Source organism: Pseudopodoces humilis, chromosome 18 (assembly GCF_049639895.1).
Source record: "Pseudopodoces humilis isolate 2021_Gansu_Grassland_sample_001 chromosome 18, ASM4963989v1, whole genome shotgun sequence".
In the NCBI taxonomy this organism is placed as follows: Eukaryota; Metazoa; Chordata; class Aves; order Passeriformes; family Paridae; genus Pseudopodoces; species Pseudopodoces humilis.
In genome coordinates, this window is record NC_142217.1 from 13,582,815 (window position 1) to 13,603,990 (window position 21,176).

The 21,176-nt window shown below is 43.6% G+C and overlaps 1 protein-coding gene across 2 annotated transcripts; it reads right to left on the minus strand.

Moving 5' to 3' along the window:
- Positions 1-81: 81 nt before the first annotated feature.
- On the minus strand, positions 82-21,042 carry SNX8 (sorting nexin 8). 2 transcript variants are annotated; one of them, XM_005523004.3, is made up of 12 exons: positions 20,932-21,012; positions 19,876-19,949; positions 13,088-13,278; positions 12,545-12,662; positions 10,059-10,180; positions 9,617-9,697; positions 8,524-8,684; positions 7,967-8,099; positions 6,794-6,862; positions 5,879-6,028; positions 5,351-5,500; positions 82-4,619 (listed from the first exon to the last, which is right to left on the minus strand). In XM_005523004.3, exons 2-12 carry the CDS (start codon positions 19,907-19,909, stop codon positions 4,506-4,508), a joined length of 1,323 nt encoding a protein of 440 aa, XP_005523061.1. In that variant the 5' UTR covers positions 19,910-19,949; positions 20,932-21,012; the 3' UTR covers positions 82-4,505. The 2 variants fall into 2 exon arrangements, with proteins under 2 accessions (XP_005523061.1, XP_087920119.1); XM_088063993.1 differs by lacking the exon at positions 19,876-19,949 and having other exon boundaries at positions 20,932-21,042.
- Positions 21,043-21,176: the final 134 nt, after the last annotated feature.

Genomic DNA, 21,176 nt, shown 5'->3' on the forward strand with positions numbered 1-21,176 from the left:
CAGCCCAACCTAGCATGGTGGGCAGCAAACGTTTAATCCAGCCACGCCAGAAATAACACATCACATATGTAACTCCTTACATAAGGTTTTGGATATTTTTTTCTTCTTTTTTCAAACACTTTTACAGACATATAATACAGATAGAATCTTGGACTGTAATGTAGGATCTGTAAACATTTCCAGTCTACCAGCTGTAGTAATAGTTCTTTAATTCCTGCATTTGGATAAAGTGCTTCATACATAAGGCTATTTGAGCAAAGCAAAGATACAGGATATTCCAGGCAGGCAAAATTCACACCCTCTGAACTGTGTTTGTTTCTTGTCTCCTTCCAGCAGTTTTGAAAAATTTATACTACTCAAAAACATCCTTCTTCATCTGCTCAGCAAGCCACAGCTCAGACTCGGGAGGATGAATTAACACCTTAAAACTTTACTTTCCCTTTTGTGCACTTATTTACAGAGGTTTTGATACCCATCTCTGCTTCTGACCTGGCAGTGAGGGTTCCTGGCTGCTCTAACAGAGAGAATGGCTTGAGACAAATAGAATAAGCACCCCTTAAAAGGACAGGCAGCTTTTACAGAGCACAGGACCTTACTGCATGGTAGGAAAGGGAATGACTGGCAGCCAATACCTGTTAAATACCTTGGTTTATTTCCTGGTGGAAACCATAAATTGCTGGGTGAGAGACAGCATGTGACAATCACAGAATTATTTTTTGTTCCTCCAGGAGTTTGGGTAGGAAAAGAACAAGTGTGGCTCAGGCTTGCACTTCTCTGTTATTCCCTGTCTGCAGTCAGGTGAGTCCTTTCAGGAAGGTGCCTTCCCCAAGCCTGATTTTTAACTCATGTCAAAGAGGTGGGATGTTACTGCTGCTGCTGCAGTGAGACTGACACAGTTTAAGTAAGTTCTGTCCCCAGCTGGTGATCTTGGTCTTTTAGTAAACAGCACAAACTGAAGAGTGTGAATTTGCCTGTTACAATTTTCAGGAATTAGACCCTTGCATGGTTAAAGGACAGTTAAAAGCACTGGAATGTAGCAAGGCACCACTGAACATCTTATGAGCCAGGAAGATGGAAGGAGAGGCAAAGAAGGATCAAAGATTTAAGGTATTGTAAATAGAGTTTTGAGCCTTTCAACATGATACTGACAAAAAAGCCTGTATATTCCTTCCCACTTCACAGCAGGAAGAAGCCCTCAGGAGTGACAAAACAGCCCTTTTCAGAGAACAATTTTCAGGCAGCCTTTCAGGGTCTCAGGTGTTGACTACCCTGGTACCTCCAGGACTGCTCTGACAGACACTGAAGGCTTTTCTACCATCACTCCTTTGAACACATGAAAGTCCCCTGACCTCAAGCACACACAGAAAAGCTTCCATTCACAAAAACACATTAACACTTTGGCACTGCATCTTACAAGAACATCAGATCTCAGATAGGCAGCACGCACTCCCCAATTAGTCTGGCTTGGTTAGTGTTTACTGCAGAAGGCAAGAGCACAGAGGTAACTACAACTGTTTTCCCCATACTGGCTAGGACACAGACAGACAGCTGAAGTCAGCTTGACGGATTCCTTTGAGTTCCTGCTGCTTCCCTCTGGAGGAAGGAAGCTGTGTTTAATGCTGCCCTCCAAGTCTGACAGATCCATAAACCGAACATAACAAAGACAGTAAGGAAATCCCTCACACATTGAGGTAAACAAACAGTGCTATTTGCACACTGACCAGTCTCCCAGAAGAAAGGTTTGCAAACTAAGGGTTGTATGAAATAGTGTCTGCATGTGTTTAGGAATGAGACAGAAGCTTGGCAGTCCAGTATGAAATAAACTCTGAAAGTGCCAGCGGCTGGATCAGCTTTGAGAATACTGGGCCTGTTCTCAAATACCTGGTGAACAGAGTAAAACCAAAACAGGAAAAGCCCATCCCCAAAACTCTCCTCAAAGACACAAGGGCTGACAATGGAGGAATCAGGTGTTTCTCAAAACAACATAATATCAGTTTCTTTATAGGTCCTGTTGGGTCTCCATCATTGTTACAGTCTCTGCACTAAGACTGTACAATTTGTGCTTGAACATGAACAGGAAAGAGGAGTTACTTTAAAGCCCTAATGTCATTTTGATGTTTGCTTTTTGAGGGGCTGTTTTTTGATTTTAAATCAAGTTCAAAATTGTATTTTTTTCCTAGAAGTGAGAAGTGCAAAGTTCCATTCAGTCTAGTCCTTTGCAAGCACTCCTATAGAACACTGCCCAGTCAAACAAGTAACATATGAGACTCATCATAAATTATCAGATCTTGCCCCAAAACATAGAGTATTTTCTCAATTTTACTGTTCACCACATCAGGCAAAGATAAATGAGGGAGGATGGGTGCTGAGACTAAGCCAGCCATAACCAGCCAGCACCTTCAGATAATGCCAGGAGCGAAGAGCATAGAAAAGTCTGGTAACACACTTCCCACACTTGAACCACAAACCGTATCCCTAATCATCACAAGATCAAGCAGAAAAACCTGTTGTGCCATGCCTGAGATGATATCTTCTCTGTAACTGGACTGGAGAAACATTTCTCTCCCCTGACAGTTTGCTCCAGCTTGTGAGCAGAATTTCTTCTGCATCACTTAGGAAATCTCCAGGAGAGAATCAAATCTGTCACAGCCATTTGCAGTTCATCTGTCTCACTGGACAAGGCCCATGTGCAGGAGGAAAGTGAGTTAATGTTTGAATTGTTGGAAAAAGCTTTTAATGCATTCTGTGCAAGGTTGGCTACACACTGCTTAAGGCCCAGCACTCAAGGAATTCACCCATAGCAGTGTATTTACTCCATTTTGAGGAGTGTGAGTAATGGTTATTGAGTCTCCTGAAACTGGGCAAATAACTTATCTTGCTCCTAGATGAAGAAACTAATCCAGAATTTCCAGCTGGGCTAGGAAGAATTTCATGTTGCACTGAAATTTCTAAATTAAAAAAAAAACAACAAAACAAAATAACTTTTGTGACTGGAGGATTTAAATATACTTCCTGGTAAAGAGGAAGTTCCCCAGTGGGAAAATACTGTACTGGTTCCAATTTAACAGCAAGCACATCCTTGTTAATGCGCTTCCTTTTTTTACCCAGTTGAGGAAAATGCTAAGAAGCCAAGTTACAAATTCCCCTTTGGGTGCTATTTTGGCCCCAGAGAAGTCAGGATCAGGGAGTCCTGTTCACACACAGAGTTTTGCTGCAGACATGTGCAGTTTATCAGTTTCTCTGGAGGATGTGCACCACTTCCCCTGAGGTAACGCAACATGCACGTTCTCCCCTTTGCCTCCCGAGGGAAAGCCACTGGAGATACAAAGTGGAGAATGTTTAGTCCCTTTATCACAACCACGAACCATTCTGAAAACCCCATTACCAAGGGCTGTGGTGTTTTTAGAGATGAGAACTTTCACTTCATTGTCTACTCTCCTTCACAAACAAACACACTGCAATGCTACCCACAGCCAGGAAGAATGACAGTAACATCCTGATAATACTGAATTTTTGCTAATGAACTTTATCAGCACTGTGTTCCAGCCTGCTGGTGCAACAGGATACTTCTGATATTACACCAAGAAAAGCACCAGCCTCTGGGTCAGCAGCTCTCCAACAGATCTGAACAGCTACTCACCACTTGGAGGTCAGAACCTCCAGAAGACATAAACAAGCTACCTTGTAGCTGTTCTGCTCCTGTAGCACAAGTGGTTTACAATTAAGGAGTGTTTTAGTCAATTATTTTCTCATTTATGCCAGGCAAACTCCTCTGAGTTCCTGAACCCAGCTGTCTTTGGCCCCAAACTGAAAAATATGAGCAAGTCCCCAGGCTGCCCTGCAACCATGAAGGGAAACACACTGACAATACAGTCCATCCAGCACCATCAGGAAAATCCCTGTCACACAGCAGCACTGACCCCTGCCCAGCTGGGTTACAAAATCCAACCACTTCATTCATTTTGTGCTAAGGTCTAGCAGTAAGAAATCAGACCCAGACACCTACAATGGGATGGGGGATGGCTTTCAGCTTTCCTTATGCACACACATCCCTAACACAGGCCCTCCATGGCATAAAAAGCAATTTATCTCCACTACAAGCAAGTGCTTCAGCTATCCTGCTCATCTCAGCACTTCAGAGACGTGCAGAGATGTGTCAGCACAGCTGCAGATAAACACGATTGGAGGACTGTTAGTACAAGATGCAGAGGCTTCAGCAACAAGACTGCAGCACTCGCTGTGCCAGGCCATATCCCGACCCCATGAGGAGTGTCTGCAGGATAATGGACATCAGCTCTGCCCCAGGGCATTGCAAAATTACAAAATTGTCTCTATATCCATATGTTCTGCCCCACATCCAGTCTGTCTAAATCAGAGAGCAGCTCAAAGCAGCAATATTAAAAAAAAAATAAAAATAAAAATAGCTGTTTGGAGGATTCATTGGAGGTAGAGTTCCCACCCCTTCGTTGATTGCCCTTCTTGCTCCATATGGGATGCTCAGAAAATTAACTGGAGAAGAAGTTTCCCTCTGGAGGTGACAGTGGTGGAGTTGGCACACTGCTGGATCCCACGAAAAGGCAGCTCAACTTCGGCTTCAATTCATTCCAAACTTTACTCATCTGTGAGTGGAGAAGGAGAGGAAGCAGACATGACCACGCAGCAGGTAACAATCTCACCACACAGAATGTTAGCAGCAGCCTCGGGCACTCAGAAGCACAATACAAATTTGCTGAAGTATTTTCAGGAAGTTGAGTGGACCCAGACTGTTCCTGTTAGACCAGTGCTATGTGCAGCTCCATGAACATTCTCCTGAGCCTGTACAGAAGGGAGAATTCCCTTCATCAAACTCCTTCACTGAAGGGATGGAAGGGAGCTGAAGGAGATTTTTCTAATACAACCAAAGCAAGAAAGTCTGTATATGGGGAATATTAAAGGCCATATTTAGGGTTTAACATAAGGGAACTTCTAAGTTTTAGAGCAAAACCTGGAAAGTTTTCTTGTCATACAATTTCTGTGTAGCTCAACAAAAATCCAGATTAATCTAGCAAACATGCATTGTTCATTACAGAGGAGAGATTTAATGGTTGGATCTTTTTCAACTACTCATGGGGTAGGGCCAGCTACAGATGAGGGAAAAAAAGAAGAACACTTACTGCAAGAAGATACCCTCTTCTAGAGGGGTTAGAGGCCAACCTTGATCCTCACCCCAAACTGGAAAAACCTCAAGTAACTTCCTAAATTACAAGACAGCCTACTTGCACAGATTAGAGGATGAAGGCCAGTGGGTGAAAACAAATACATTCAAATTCTTTTTTATATTTTGGGAAAAAGGACACAGTCTAGAACTCACCTCTTTGTGACCCTGAATCTGGGAGTTGACAAAGGCCCCCAAAATGTGAGATGTGAGAGGCAGGTAGATGTGGATGAGCTGTGTCTCCTGATGCAGGCAATACAGGGAGAAGTAATTCCGCAGCTCCATGGTTATGATCGCGTTTTCTTGCTGCAAGAAGAGGAACTCAGTGACCAGGAAGAGGATAGGAGAAAGGAGAAACAGGAGAAAACAGCATTCCTCCCCATACCAGCAATTCAAACACATACCAAAAACCTAACAAAGGCAGTTCCTGGACCCATTTGATACAACAGCAATTGCCCTTTCCATCACACAGACTGCTGCTTCCCACAGCTCCTGCAAATGACACGGTGCTGGAGAGCCAGTAACAAGTGCTGAGGAAAACTAACACGTTTTCCACGTGGCACAGATTTCCCAAAGCACAGGCTACCCTTTCAGTTCAAAAACTCTCTGGAAACATGACTGAGTTACAGAGCAGCACCATTAGAGCCCAGTCCCACCCTTTGCTCTGCCAGGTGCCTGCCCTACCTCCACAATCCGAGACTCCAGTTGCTCCACCGATTCTGGCTCTTTGTTCTGCACAGTGGCACTCATCATCTGCTTCTTCATCATGCTGTACTTGTGCAACGCTCGCTGGTGCTTGTGCAATACACCCTTCTCGTGCCTTTCACACAGGTCCTTTATGGGAAAAGAAAACAGCAGGTCCATGGGGAGCCAAGAGTCAGCAAACACACAGCCAAGTACATCAGGAACACACACATGTGGTCACACTTGATGTCATTTCTACGCTGCACATTTTTGCTGCTTTGTTTTCAAGAGGGTCAAAAAATGCTGGTAGCTAAGAATTTAAGAAACAAAACTCCTTGGACCCAGACCAGAGAGCTTAAGAGGCAACCTGGTGCATCACTTCTGCCAACATTTTGGATCTTATCAGGCTTCTTACCTTTTCTGACCTTCTCAGTGTTAAGTGCTGGCAATTAATTAAAGTGTTGGTTCAAGTCCTTCAAATTCAGTCCTGGCCTGGGAATGTCAGGAGAGGCTGCTGCATATAGCTGACCAGAATATTAGTATTAACAAAACCCTTTCATTCATAACTGAACTCATGTCTCCATGAGCAAATCTGTAGCAATCTAGTTCACTGCTTTGACTCAAAAGCAGCCAAATCTAAAAACAAAAAGTAAGCTGATCCATACAGTTTAACCAGTCATATTTTTAAATTCCTTGCAGAGTTTGCTCTTTGGCAAGTTCTCATCATCAGATGAGCCAATCAGGAAGGCTACAGAGCTCCTTATGGCCAACAGCCGCTCCCCTGCCTCTGCCAGATGCCCAGTTTGCCTCTGAACTGGCCTCACAGACAGTTTTCCATCCAGTTGGCGTTACACCCTCTAAAGAGCACAAGCTTGCTCTAAACAACTTTCTTGTTGGCAGAACAGCAGAGCTCACTTTATAGGACTGGAGTAAATCCAGGAAAAGGTTCAACTTCTCCACCACATCATTCTCTTCCTGTTTACCCTAGAAAACAAGGAAAAAGTACATTTTACGTAAGCCTGGCATCACAGCCCTTCACCCCCCACACACACCGTGCAGGCTCTCCAGGGCACATCAGTGCTTACACAACTGCATCAAAAATCTCCCGGATGGCACTGGAGTGTTTAATCTTCAGTGTGCAGAACAAAGACCTGACTGAGGCAGGAACAGCTTTTCCAACTCATTAGAACAGGAGGAGCTGGTGTCACAGGCCTGCGTGTCAGTCCTTTCAGCTCACTCTGCCTGTAATTCCTTGCTTTTTCAGATTCCTCCAATCTTTCATCTTCCCTTCCTACAAGGTAACTAATCCATTAAAACTCTGAATACCTGCATGTTCCCCATAATAGTTCATGCATCAGAAGGCAGAGACGAGACACCAAGACAAATCTCACTACCAGTTTTTTTTATTTTACAAAAACCTCTTTTCTTCCTGTATCAATAGAGTTCTCTGGAGCGTAAACTCCAGAGAAAGAGACCTGGCCTGACTGATCTACAAAAGCACACTGAGTGTTTAAACACAATGAGATGAAGAGCACTGAAGACAAAACTCTTACTTTTCCTTCCCAGAGTGTCGTGTTCTCACATCATTCTGACAGTCATTACCACACTGTATACTCAGAGCGGAATGTGGTGCTTCTGTCTGAATGATTCTCATGTAATGTTTAAGTACATGAATGTGAAAATTTGATTCAGAAGTAAATTATTCTGGGTTCCCTGTATAAAATGGAACACAGCACTTTTGGACAGCTCACCCTAGTAGTGAACTTAATGTGTGCAGTAACAATTTAAAATTAAGAAAGAAAGCAGGTTTTTCTTTCCTTTCCCTTGCCTGTTACATTTTTTCCCCATTTAAACACAGTCCAGGTATTTCACACAAGCTTGAACAAGCAGGCTGTTAGTTCAGGATGTGAGTTTGGACTGCAATCTCCCTCTTAACTCTTGAAGGGCTTATGTCCACAGAGCTCATAATTTAAGATGAAATTTAGGGCAGCAGTGTACTTCATTCATTTACAAAAAAAAATAAATAATATAAAAAAATAAATAAAAATTTAAAAAATGGAAAAAAAAAGACAAAAGTAAAGGACTCACCTGCTGCACAGCCTTATCTGCCAGAAGTGCAAATTCAACAGACAGACCCTTCAAGGCTTGTTTCAGAGTCCCCCATGTGTTGTTATTCAAAGCAGCCCAGGAAGGAAGTGGGGTAGTGTCTGAGCCCAAAGCACTGGAAGGAGATAAGCAATGGTCACATCTAGGAGACAAATTCTACTGAGTAGATAAAGTTATTTGCAGAGAGCAGTTTCAGACCTGTCTAAATAGCTCACAGTGCTGAGCTACTACTGTCCCATCACGAAAGGGATGCAAAAAAATGCAGAGTTAACTGTATACATACTGGGGAGAGAAACAGTAACACAAATACCTGAATGTAAAAGTATTTCTGTTTTCTTTCCTCACATTCTAGGGAATGCAGCCCTAGTGGAAAGTGAGCATTTCCTTCTTTTATAGAAGGAAAATTGATTAAGTCCTACAGCATTCACTGAAATACCCATTTTTACCAAACCATTTGCAGGTAAACTTTACAACAGTTTTGAGTTCTAAACTAACAAAAGAAATGTGCACATCAGCAAGCCCTTCTCCCCCAAACCTACCTTAGCTCCTTCCCAAATATGAGCAGGTCGGAGGCGTTATCGATGGCTCGGGAAGCGATCCTCTCCGCACGGTCCCGGAGCTTATAAAAGCTGTTATAAATATTTCTGATCAGCTCCCTGCTGGCAGCAAACTGGGCCTGAATGTCAGCTGGGAGGAAGTCCTGAAGGAGTACAGAGGGATTACTGGTGGATAGATGAGAGGCAAACCACAGTCTGCAGAGAGGGACAGGCTTCCCTCCTGTGCTCGCTCTCTCCCACTGTGCTCTAACAACTCTACAGAGATCAGCTTCCCATTAAGGTGTCCAAGTCACATGCCACACAAACAGCCCTAATTTTCAGAGGCAAAAAGTGGTTCAAATACCCAGCACAGACAGAGTTGGCAAAATCTGCAATTCTCCTATGTAGTTAAAAGAGGGTTTGTGAGGTTTCAAGCTCACAAGTTCTGATCTGATCCTACCGGTAACTCCCAGCCCAGGAAAGTCAAGCATGAACTGAAATTTCAGCATTTTTGTTTTGACCAGTTTATCACTGGTAAAAGCCTGAATTAAGCTCCAGTTGCAAAACCTTGTGCAAGCATTGCAGGAACCTGAACAACAACTTGCTTTGAAATTGCTCAATGAACACAGTGGATGTGTACTTAAAACTTGTCATGGCACTAATCACTGGGATAAGCAGATATATGGAGAACTTATAACTAACTTTTCCATAACAGTCCAAATTGCTCTCCCACAAGGAGAGGACAACAGACAGAATGAGGGCATGAGCACAAGGGAAAGACATCAATCTAGACATTAACTTTTAAATTGTGCAATTTGTGCATTTGTTTGTTATGCAAGTACAAGTAATTACAGAGAAACATGTTCTGAACAGGATTCATTGTTTAATCTATATAATATTCATGAGACAGAATTTAGCTAGAAATGTCAAAGTCAAAAGTTTATTTGACCTTTTCAATAAAATTACAAGTCCTTCAAAGTCTGGAAACAACTGTCTCCTACCTAAGGTCTCCATCACTGCACAAATGCCCTAACTGAAGCACCTGGAAAAGACATTTAAACAAGAACAACACGTTGCAATAAATTCATATACATACCTTGGCCTGGGTAGCTAATCTGCAAGTCATAAATTCATCTCCTACTCCTTGGACCAACTCCCTTAGCTTATTCTGTACATCCTGGAGGAAATATAGAATCAAATGAGCGTGAAAGGACTATGAAAAAACACAGGCAGTTCAGGCAGGTCTCAGATATATCGCAGCAGCAAAGCACAACTCAGCAGATACAGAATTACCTAGGTTTAGTTTAAGGAAAAACATAATCTCTGTTCCCCTAAGAACAGTTATCATTTTCAAAATACTACATTCCTGGCACTGAGTGAAATTACCTTCCACTTTCCACTGTGGAAACACCTACTGAGAGAAAATTCTCCTCATCCCAGGGAGCAAACCTCTGTAGGTTAACAGCAATTCTGAATGCCGTGCCCAGCGAGGCAGCTACAGCAAGACATGCAAGCTCAGGACTATTTCTAACACTCACTGAGCCACTGAAGGACAGGAAGAGTTTCAAGAGCACATCCTCTGAGAAGGGGGGATGTCGAGCCACCAGGTTTATAAATCGCTTCAGCGCTCTCCTCCTCGATTCTATGAACTCACGATCAGCTGCAGGAAGAAACATGAAATTCCAATTAATGCCCCTCACATTACATCTCAGAAAGTAAAAAGAAAGCACTGCAACAAAACCCAAAGAATGACTACCTACAGTCTGTCAGCTCCCAAAAACAGACCTTTCAGACTGACCACCTGAACAAATATTCCATCAAGTATCTTTGCCTCTTACCAAAATCCAGCATACACATGACTCATGGTTATTTTCACAGGTGAGGTCAGGGAGGAAGGACAAACAACCAAACCTAAGGCCTGAAACCTCCACTTGCAAACTGTGGGCCTACAGAGATTCTTCTTCCTCTGAATCAATTCCACAGCCTGTTTGGGACTCCTGGGATCAGCATCCATCCTTTTCATGCAAGATGTCAAAATTACTTTGGAAGAATTGCACAGCAATCTGCAGTACATCCATCCAGAGTCTTTACTTGTCAAACTAAAAATATTCTGCTCCTCTTGCTGAAATAGGAAGATTTTCAATCTGGCAATAACTGCAGTAAGGAAGTAAATCAAAGTTCCTGGAGTTTTTCAGGAACAATAAAAAATAAAACTAAATATTAAAGGAAAAGAAAGCAGCATAGAAAGAAATTAAAGGAATGCCCTTACCTATGACAATACTCTCATATCATGAGGGATTTTTACTCTTTTCCCACCATTTTAAGGTGGCAGTTTGCTGGCTGTGAGGATTCCCATGTGTGATCCTCAGTAGAGCACTGCCCACCAACTCAATTTTTCTGCCATTGGGCTGCAGATCTTGATTTTTCTTTGCTCACATTTAACCTACACGGACATTTCTGAAGTTCTGTACACACTTCCCACAGGATCTGCCTCAGATGGTTTCTGTCCTCCAAACGAGCAGAGCAGGTCACCCATCTCCACCTGAGAGATGGAGGGGAGCAGGCCCCCACTGAGAGCTGTGTAACTCAGCAGAGGGGCCCACCAAGGACAAAGCACAGAGCTTTGCCCATCCAGCTCTGGGACTTGGAGGCTCCAAGAGTCACACTTCTATACTAATCCATCAAATCCTGTGTCCTGCAATACCATTTGTCAGTTCATTATTTTACTCAGAAATAAGAACTACCTGTTCCCTTTCCTTTTTCCTGTTTGCAGTTTCCATTAAGCCCACTTCCACAGCTTTTCTATATGCAGTCACTGGACTAAAGGCAATCAGCACTCTCTGTCTTATCACAGCTTTGCAATGTATTAGAACTGTTCTCCTAGCACAGTTTGGGAGTTAATCCTATCAGTTTTTTTCCTAAAGTTATGATATGTGTGGGAAGAAATGCACCAGTGAATGCAGGGAAATATCAACACACCAGCAATGCAAGGAAATAACAGTCCTTGAGGAGTGATAGATATTGGGAGCTTCTTTACAAGCATCCTCTGTCCACTGAGATTAGTCAGAGAAGGTCTCTTTGCTCACAGGTGTTGCATGAAGTGGAAATTCTGGCTGAGAACACTAAATCAGGTTAAATGCACACATGGGCTGCACAACCTCCCCAAAAAACTCTTCACAATTTACATTCCATCATAAGAATATATGACCATTGAAGCTTTTCAGGGATGTGATTTTGCTTTGCTCCAGTTCACTATACACCCTGCTCTGCTCACTGTTTACCAATTCTGCTTTACTGGAGCAATACATGGACTCTTTGGTTGAAATCAATTATTTGTTGAAACACAGTGAGTTTAGCACCATGGGCAGGAGAGAAGACACTGAAAAGATTGTTCTTTCACAGATCAAGTATTAAACAAGACAGGATTTTATACAGGTATACAGCTTTTGAAATAATGAATGCTTAAAACCAGTGTCAATATTTGAGATAAATGAAAAAATGTTCCTGAAGGAGCTTTGAAACACTTTCTGTCTTGGGATACTTCTTGTTTTGTAGCCTAACTGCTAAAGTATACTTGAATGAACTGACACTGATTCCATTTAGGTTGGAAAAGGACTTTAAAGATCACTGAATCCAGCTGGTAAACTAACACTGTCAAGTCCACCACTGAACAATGATGATCACAACCTGTTTTTCTGAGAAGCAACACCTGCAACTTTGCCATGCTCGTGTGTAGAATTACACCTAAAATCTTATTAAGAAAAATCATTAGATACTGAAATTCCACAGGAAGAAACCCCACTGAAATTTTGCATTCATATCTCACCTACAGGAATTTCTAGCATGGCAATAATTCACACCTCCAAATCGTGTATTATAGCCTCAAAGTTGTTGTCTGAGGCAAGCAGAAGCCACGACTTTTGATCTTTTAAACATTGTTTTTCAACAGTATTTCCTTGATCGCTCTTGCAATTTTGCTTTTGAAGCAATACCCTTCCAGTGCAAAATGAAGCAGCAGGTTTACCTCCCAGCATCCTCTTTGGGGGCAGTGCTGGCACCATGCGATACGGGAACTTCTGCAGCAGCATCTCGTGGAACACCACAAAGTCGTTGTATCGTCTGTACACTGAGCACTTGAATCGCTGCAGTTAACAAAGGCGGATAAATCAATGCACACCTTAGACAGCAGCACCTCCACAAGTTTTGGGGCTTTTTTTGCACTGCCAATACAATTTCTTCACTAGCTCAAAACAGTTTGAAACACCCAGCTACCTACATTGATTTGTTATAAAACCATTCCGTTCTCGTTGTCATACACCTGCTTTTGTACAGAGCTCAGGTTTCAAGCAAGTGACCTAGCAGACCTTCATCCTTCACAGCTCAGTTAGACATTCCATGCTCCCAAGTCAGGAAGGACCAGTGCTACTGCATTAAAAGTCAACTCATACAACTGGTCTCCTTAAAACCAGCATCACCCAGCACAACTAAATCACTCAGGACTTTGCCAGCAGAAACTGTACACATGTTCTTAGGAGGATACATGCTCACCAAAGCTTGTTCACATTACCTTGCTGGAAACCTCATATTCCACATGTTTCAGAAAAAGGCCCTTCTTCTCAGGTATAAGCTCCACCTGCACACTGTCCTTGCTCAATAGCTCTTGTAGGGTGTGAGAAAGCAGCAGTGGATTTCCCTGGGGCGTCTGCATTAGAAACTGTTCTGGCTCCCTTGGTTCATTTACTGGAGGCTTTGCCAAGTCTAGAAGACAAAAAGGGAAAAAACAGTAGACCTGATAAGATATAGTAAAAGAAGTAGCCTCGAAATATCCTCTTCCTTTGCTTGATACTCCCAGAGTGGTGCAACACAACCAGAAGCCCAGGCAAGCCACTCCCTTGAGAGGTTATGCTGCTTCACACACGTTCACATCGCTGGTACCTCCCTGCTCGCAACACCCAGCAGCAGCACCAATTATATCGAGTCAGAGAGACATCTCCACTAAGCAAAGAATCACAGGCCAAATTTGTTCTGTGAATCAGCTAAGAGGCCTGCATTTCCTGTCTGTCCAGCTCCCACCACAGCAGGATCTGCCAAAATGAACGAAACCCTTGCTCAGTGCTTTTGGATCCTGCCTAGAACAACTCATGGAAGGAACAAAAAATGTGTCGTTTTACCATGCTGCAGAAATTTAATCCATTAATTTTGCACATCATTACAAAGGAAGAAGACACTTCATTTGACATAATTTTATGAAACTCTTTGTCAGTGTGCTACAGTGAGCGTGAATTACAATAATTTACTATGTCAACATACTTAAGTCCAAAGCAGAAGGAAAAGGTTCCTAATAAGGGCTACCAACCTGACAATTCTTTAATCACAGCAACATGTGGCAAAATCTTTCAAACCTACCTATTTTCTTCCACTGCTTGTAGCTAGAAAACAAACAGCTTTTGACAGTAAATTTGGCTGTATCTTGGCAGGCTTTGGACAGCAACTGATTCTCAGAGAGATGCACAAGTGGAAAAAGACTTAAGAACGCGGCCCCAGAGGACAAATGACATCAAAGAAGGGGCAAAGCTGATGACTCAGAGTGTTCTCTTATCAAGTGACTCTTGCAGCTTGTTATCTCAACCTGACTTCATAACTACATCTATTATGTGACTGTAAACTAAGCTTACATTGTTTCTCAAAGCCATCCTTTATTTTCTACCCATTCCACACACAGGAAACAATGTTAAAAATGCAGGTACAACCCCAGGATCTGTTCACCCCATACCCGAGTTCTGCTCTCCACTCTGGAGCAGGTGGGTTGCCTCCTCTCTGTAAGAGGCATTCTGTGAACAAGCTCTTTCATAAAGCAAGTCAAATCCACTGATGAAAAGTACCTAGAAAAGCCAGGTAGGATTCATTACCCCTTCCTTGCCATTGCACAGAAGTTCTTAAATATATCTGCAATTTTGTGAACACAGTAACATTAGAGAAGCAAGAAGCGTCTCTTTAAGCTTTGATACATGGTTAAAAAAAGTTGTTAACTGGGTAACAGATTAACTCAGGGAAGACAAAAAGTCCTATCCTTAACTTTAAAGCCTTGACCTCCTCCTGATAAGGATTTACCACCTACTCCTTCATTTGCCCTAGGCCCTGATAAATGGGGGAAACATGCAATTTTTAATTCCTCGGATTTATGACTTCATAACACTTTGCCATTTGTTCCCTAAAATGGCTTAATGAAACCAAACCAAATCCAGGACAAATGACCTTATCCCACATGCCTCATCAGGCTTCAGATTCCTGCTAATGTGACTCAGAGCAGCAAGCTGTAACACCTCTGCTTTAATAGATATATCACCTGCTAACCCCACCTATGTAGCAGCTCCTAAAACTTTCCAGCTACCTGCCAGAAATTTCCAGTAAAATAATACAAGCTAATTCAGTGTTGACATGGGATACTGCTGGATGAAGTGATAACATCTGTAGAGCACAAGGCATCCTGGATATCCAGAGCAGCAGTTCTCTGGGTGTCCACACTTGTGATTCTTGGGTTTAACTGCTCAAGACACATCAATGAAATACGACACAGGACAGCAGATGTTGTTACTCTTCTGATGTGCACAGACCCATCCCTCCAGACAATTCCAGAGACTTCTGTGATGCTCAGCCTCTGGCTGATGTTGCAGAGGCCCCCCCAAAAGGGGGTTACTCAAAATGCACCCCAACTAACTCCTCAAGCAGTGCCAATCTGTACTGACACACCTCCTGCCTATTCACTGTCTCTGCTTCCCATCTTTCTACTGGACAACCAACAGCACAAACCAGTCCCTGCGCTGGAGCTCAGCATTGTCTGGCAAACTCCTGAAACCCCAAAGGAAAAAGATAGGTATGAGGAGAAAAGATGTGTGGGGTGTACCATGAAACCCTCACTGTTTCATCTTTAAGTCCCAGAATCAAACTGATGCTGAGGACTCTCAGGTTCACTGCAGATCCGAACCCCACTAGCCATCCACACAGTGATGCCCAACCAGGCAAGACTCCACAGTCCTTTGACAGTTCAGCCATGTTGCTCTTTTCTTGGTAATTCCTCCCCAGTTTTTAATCAATTTTATTCTCTAAATTTGCTTACTAAAAATCACCTACAGGACATGCCTTCTCTTTATCAGCAGTTCACACTCTTGGCTCTCCCTGAAATATTCTGTAGCTTCTTTACACCTCAACCTTGTCTAAATGTGAGAAATCACACAAACCAGACAACCATGCAAACAAGTTTGAATAATTACTGTTTAATTAATAACCTCAGTGTGTCTGGTAGCAGCAAGACAGTTACTCAGAGTGAATCTACACCCACAAACACTGGTCTGAGAACACAATAAAATGACTTGGGAACAGCTGTTAACCTGCTTTAGGAAATGCTTATCATGGCATCAACACTAACCCTACAGAGCAACATATATTGGAGCTGTTCTTCAGCCCATTTCTCATTGACTTACTAAAGAGCCTGACTGGGAACAGCCTCAAGAGCCCTGGCCAGGAATGGTGGATAATAATGGGAACTCATTGGTATGAGCTCCTGTGTTCAGCCAGTAAAAGGATTTACATGCATTGTACCAGAACACTTAACGCTCCCCATCACGCACTCTCTGCTGGAGAATAGCTAATTTTGAGAACATTCCCTTTGGTTTCAGCAGATCATTATCTAGTAAAGTTTATAGAGAGAGAGCAGCAAGTGGATACAGAAATGAGGTATGGAATGGTCCCCCGGAACACTGGGAAGCAGACAAAATGAAAATCAGCTTTTTCCTACAAGCTAGGCTTTTGCTACAGCAGTTTCTCAATCTGTTGTCAATAAGATATCAGGAAGTGGCCTGATACAACTGAAAACACATTGATATAAAAGTTAAAAGTAATACATATAAACATACATAAGCAAACAAGACAACAACAAGATGACAAGAACTAAGAGTTCGAAGAAGCATTCAAAACATGGCCTAGTTTTTGTTTGGTTGTAAAAGAAAACAGCTGTGAAAACACTGCATAATAGTTTTGTGTGGTGTTTTGTTTTTTGTTGGTAACCAGTCAGGTAACCTTTGGGTTGAAGGGAGTTGAGAAACTTACCCAGAGAACAACTGCAATAGAAAATTTCTCTACTTCATACCATGTGTTTCATGCTTTAGTTAGTGCTCAACATTCATTACTCCACTGGTACAACTGGGCAGCAATCTGCCCTCCATGGAGTTACCAGTTTCCTCCATCCAAATTTCCAAAATCATGCATATATCAAAGCCAGAGCAAAATTCCAAGTATCTGAATAGCTACAGAGAGCTCTCACATGTGAGTAAGCACATACAGTAGAGCAATGCCAGGGCTGGAAACACAGCTGGTGAAGCACAACATTGATCTCCCTTCCCTGTTTAAGCTCTGTCAATCAAATTTGGAGGCCTTATCTCCATTTTACAGGTGGCTGATGCTACCAACTCTTTATTACATCAGGTGCTAATCAAATACATTTATTAGACATGCTTAAGTAGATGGTGCCACCGAATTACTTGTTATATTAGCAGTATATTTACTAGAGGAGAAAGGAGCCTGTAAGGAAGCAAAACCTTTGGGAAAAGCAGCTCAGATCTCTCCTCCATCATCACAGGCCACAGCTGTGCAGAGCAGAGGGGATCCAACCCACAGGAAATGCAAGGAAATATGAAAACTGACACAGATAACTCCGATTTCTCCCTGGAAAAAATGAGGGCTCCACTACCAACTCCTGAGCCAGGAATGCTAAAGCAGTAATGTAAATATCATTCATCAGCATTTCCCTTTCCTTTCTGTCTTCTCATGAGAAGCCCCAGGAATTATGGAAATGCCTTTCCCCCTTATTGTGTCAAGCACATTCCTCCACAACTTGTCCACATCAGCCTCCCTGAAAGCTGGTGCAGATTTCAACTACAAATTCAAACATATTCCCATCTTAGCTTTCATTTTTTTAAAGTATTACATAATTTGAAATCCCCTAAAAAAAAGAACCACAGAAGTCCCCCCCGCCCCCCAAAAAAAAAAGCTAACAGGACCTTTTTCCTATTAAAGGCTTTACATATTTTTTGAGACAACTGCATGCAACTTGTTTGGGTTGTTTTAAAGAATTTAAAACCATGCAATTCTTATTTCAAAAGGAGAAAAGCAAAAGAATCAGTCTAACAAAGCTAAGTGCTACACAGCTGTGTGTTCAACATGGAAGGCAGGTCTGTATTTCTTACTGGGTACAAGAAAAGTTATTATATTTAGCTTCACTCTAATTAGGAGTCTCCTTCCTTCTTCCCAACAAATCCCTTGTAAATACAAGCTACCCAATGCCAAAACAAGATAAAATAGCACACATTATCATAAAACTGGATGCTGGAAACAGGCTCCAATGTTTTGTTTTTCTCCTTAAAAAAAACAAAAAACACCACCACCACAGATATGAAGTATGTCAACCCTGCACTAGCTAGTCTGAGTTTTCTGGGTTTTTTTTTTCCTTTGGTTAGGTTTTTATATTTCCCCTTGATTTTTTGGTGTTGCAGGTAGTTTAGTTTTGCATGGGTTTTTTGGTGGTTATTTGGGGATTTTTTCCAACTAAGTTTAAGACAGTTATTCAGCACTTGGTGCTCCTAAAGATGAAACAGAGAAGTTATGCCACAACTCAAAAATAGTTGAGGCTATTTAAGCTTTATTTAGTAATATTTAAAAAGCACCTGAATTTCTGCAGTCCCCTGCAGCTGTAGGCCTCTTGCTGACTCTCAAACTACTACAATCCCATACTCCAGCAGGAAAAAACCCCAACACCAACCTGTCACACAGATTTACTGTGTGTAAAGAGCTAACCTTAAGCCTATAGTCCTCCTCTTTTAACTAAGCTGTTAGATCATCAACTGATTATTCATCTGATTTCCCAAGTCTGGGAATACAAGGGACACATTCCATTCACAAGTCAGCCATGAGCCACAGACCCCAGCTGTAGCAAACACAATAAACTGAGGTGCAGCTACTTTGAAGAAATAACAGGATTAGCAGAGAAAAATCCATCGAGGAATGTGCCCCAACATTGCAGAGATAAAAAGTCAAATGCTCACTAGGGCTGGTTCCCAGCGCTCAGTGGATGACTGCTAAACTATCATTTTTTCACAAAAAGGTTGGAAGTGTAAAAATTCACACCCAAAAAAGTAACTCAACAAGCGATAGCCCAAACAACTACTCCGGGAAACTTACACAAGGACATTTTGGCCTGACTACAAAACTGGCAAGTTTCCACAACCAACTGTCCTTATAGAGGTCAAGAATAGCCTGTGAAAAGAAATAGTTTATCTTTGTTTTGCTTCTCATCTTCCTTACATGTTTCTCACCCTCCTGATTATACTGGGGGAAAACTTGATGTTAGCATTTAAGCATTAAAAAATAGCATTGCCACTCAAGATACTACAGCCTCTTCATGGTCTTTTCACACATTTTATAGTTAGAACAAGCTCATTCTTATCCCAAATCCTGCTGAAAAGCAATCATTAAAGCTCTTCTCCTTTTGTACCAATTCCACATGTCTGGAACTGGTAAATTTTTCTCCCTCAACCTGCACCAACCCATAAAACTCGAAGACTGTGGGGGAAATCAGTGGTCATGTGCAAATTTTACTGTCTGTACCTGTACAGCCCTCCATGGGCTGAACACACAGTTAAAGGTTTACCATGGGAAGAAAAAGAGACACCTCACTCCTTACACAGCCAACACACCAGGATTAGCTCCCTGCAATCATTGCAAAACAGACTCACATAGAAGCAAAAGGAACAAAAAAGTCAATAAAATCCACTCTGCAAAATTGACTTCTATATGCTGAATATTATCCTTTTTTCTCTTCAATTGTATTAAAGTACTCTGAACTCTGCTAAATCAACAAGACAGCATTTGTATATGCGCTCTCATAGGGGGGCATCAATGATAGCTATCTGGACTCTCATTACCCTGGATATTTCAATCCTGCCAAAACACTCACTGACAAGCTGCTGGTCTCCAAAAAAAATTACCTATGGGTGTGAAACTTCGAAGCTCTCTGAACCTGCATCATGATGCTAGAAATTAAAAACAATGCTGCATTCACAGCATTATTTATCTTTAGCCAAAGTCATTATATACTCTCTCTCAGTGATCATCATAAAATCTTTGCCAAAGAAAACCAAGTTTTCTAAAGAAGGCTGAGTAGATCAGAAAGGTACAGAAGCACCATCACCAGAAGTTAATCAGTTCAAGAATACTACTATACTTGGAGATAATCTACTTGGAGATAACTGTTTTATCTCTATAAGGCTCCTGAAGCAGATGGTAAATCCATAACAGACATACCTGAGCAAGCTCTCTCTTTGGTACAGTAGGACATTTTTTCCACAAAGGCTGCTGTTCAATATGTTACATCAGTCCTGGACAGAAATATTCCAAAATAATTTATTTATAAGCATTATCTGCATCAGGAGCATCACAGGCCTAACAAGAGCAAACTCACAGCAGATCCTAAATATAATCAACCAAACCATTTCTCCACACATTAAAGTTACCCACTCATTTTTCTTTCCAAACTGGGAAAAAAAATAGTATGCACAGAGCAGGTACAAAACTTCAGCCACTTCAAAGGGAACTTTACAGAAGCCTCTTAAAGTTTCCTTCAGTTTAACTGCGAAAAGAGTCTAACACGTTATTCCCTCAATTCACCCAGGAGCTCCCTCGTTCTCTCATTTCGCAACCAGCGCTGGCATTATTTGGCTCCAAGTTTCTCCAGACCAGCCGCACGCTCCTAAAACTGCGGCGTTGGGAGCTGGTGCTTTCCCCGCTGGCTCGGAGCGGAGGCACAGGGACCGCCCGTGCCGCTGCCCACTGACCCGCTGCGGAGCGGGGCTCCGCGTGCCCCGGGTCCGGCTCGGCGGGCGGGGAGCAGGCACCAAATAAAGTCCGTCCAGCACGCAGGGAACGCTCGGCCGCGTGACTCCCCACGGGAGAAGCTCTGGACCGCGCCCCGTGCCCGTGTCCAGCCCCACAGAAGGGCTGTGGGGAGCTGACCGCCCGCGGCCACCGGGGCGGCCACCGGGGCGACCTCCCGCCGCCCCTCCGGGCAGGTAACCCCAGCGGCCCGGGCGCCGCCGGCGCTGCCGCTCCTTCCCCCCGCGCCTCGGCACGGGGAGGGACCCCGTGGCCCCCGAACGGCACCGCTCTGCCCGGGGGTAGCCACCGGGCGGACCGGAGCCCGCGGGGTCCCGCTGTCCCGGGGGAACAAGGAGCGGCGGCGGCGCTTCCCCGCAGGTTTTGGCGGGGAGCGCGGCCCCGAGCCCGGCGCGGAGCACCGTCCGCTCCCCGGGCCGGCAGCGCCGAGGGCGGCCCCGCATCCCGCATCCCGCATCCCCCCCGTACCTGCGGCCGTGCCCGCGCCCGCCGTGCCAGCGGGCGGCTCGCCGTCCATCGCGGCCGCGGTCATGTGAGGCCGGGGCGGCCGCCCCCCCCTTCCTCCGCAGCGCCCGCCTGTCAGCGCGGGCGGGGCGGGCGGGCAGAGCCGCCTCCCGCGGGGCCGGGGGCGAGGGGCGCGGGGGGCGCGGTGCCCGCGGCGCTCGGCTCCGCCCGGGCCCTGCTCCGCGGGGACGTGTCAAATTCCAGCGCTC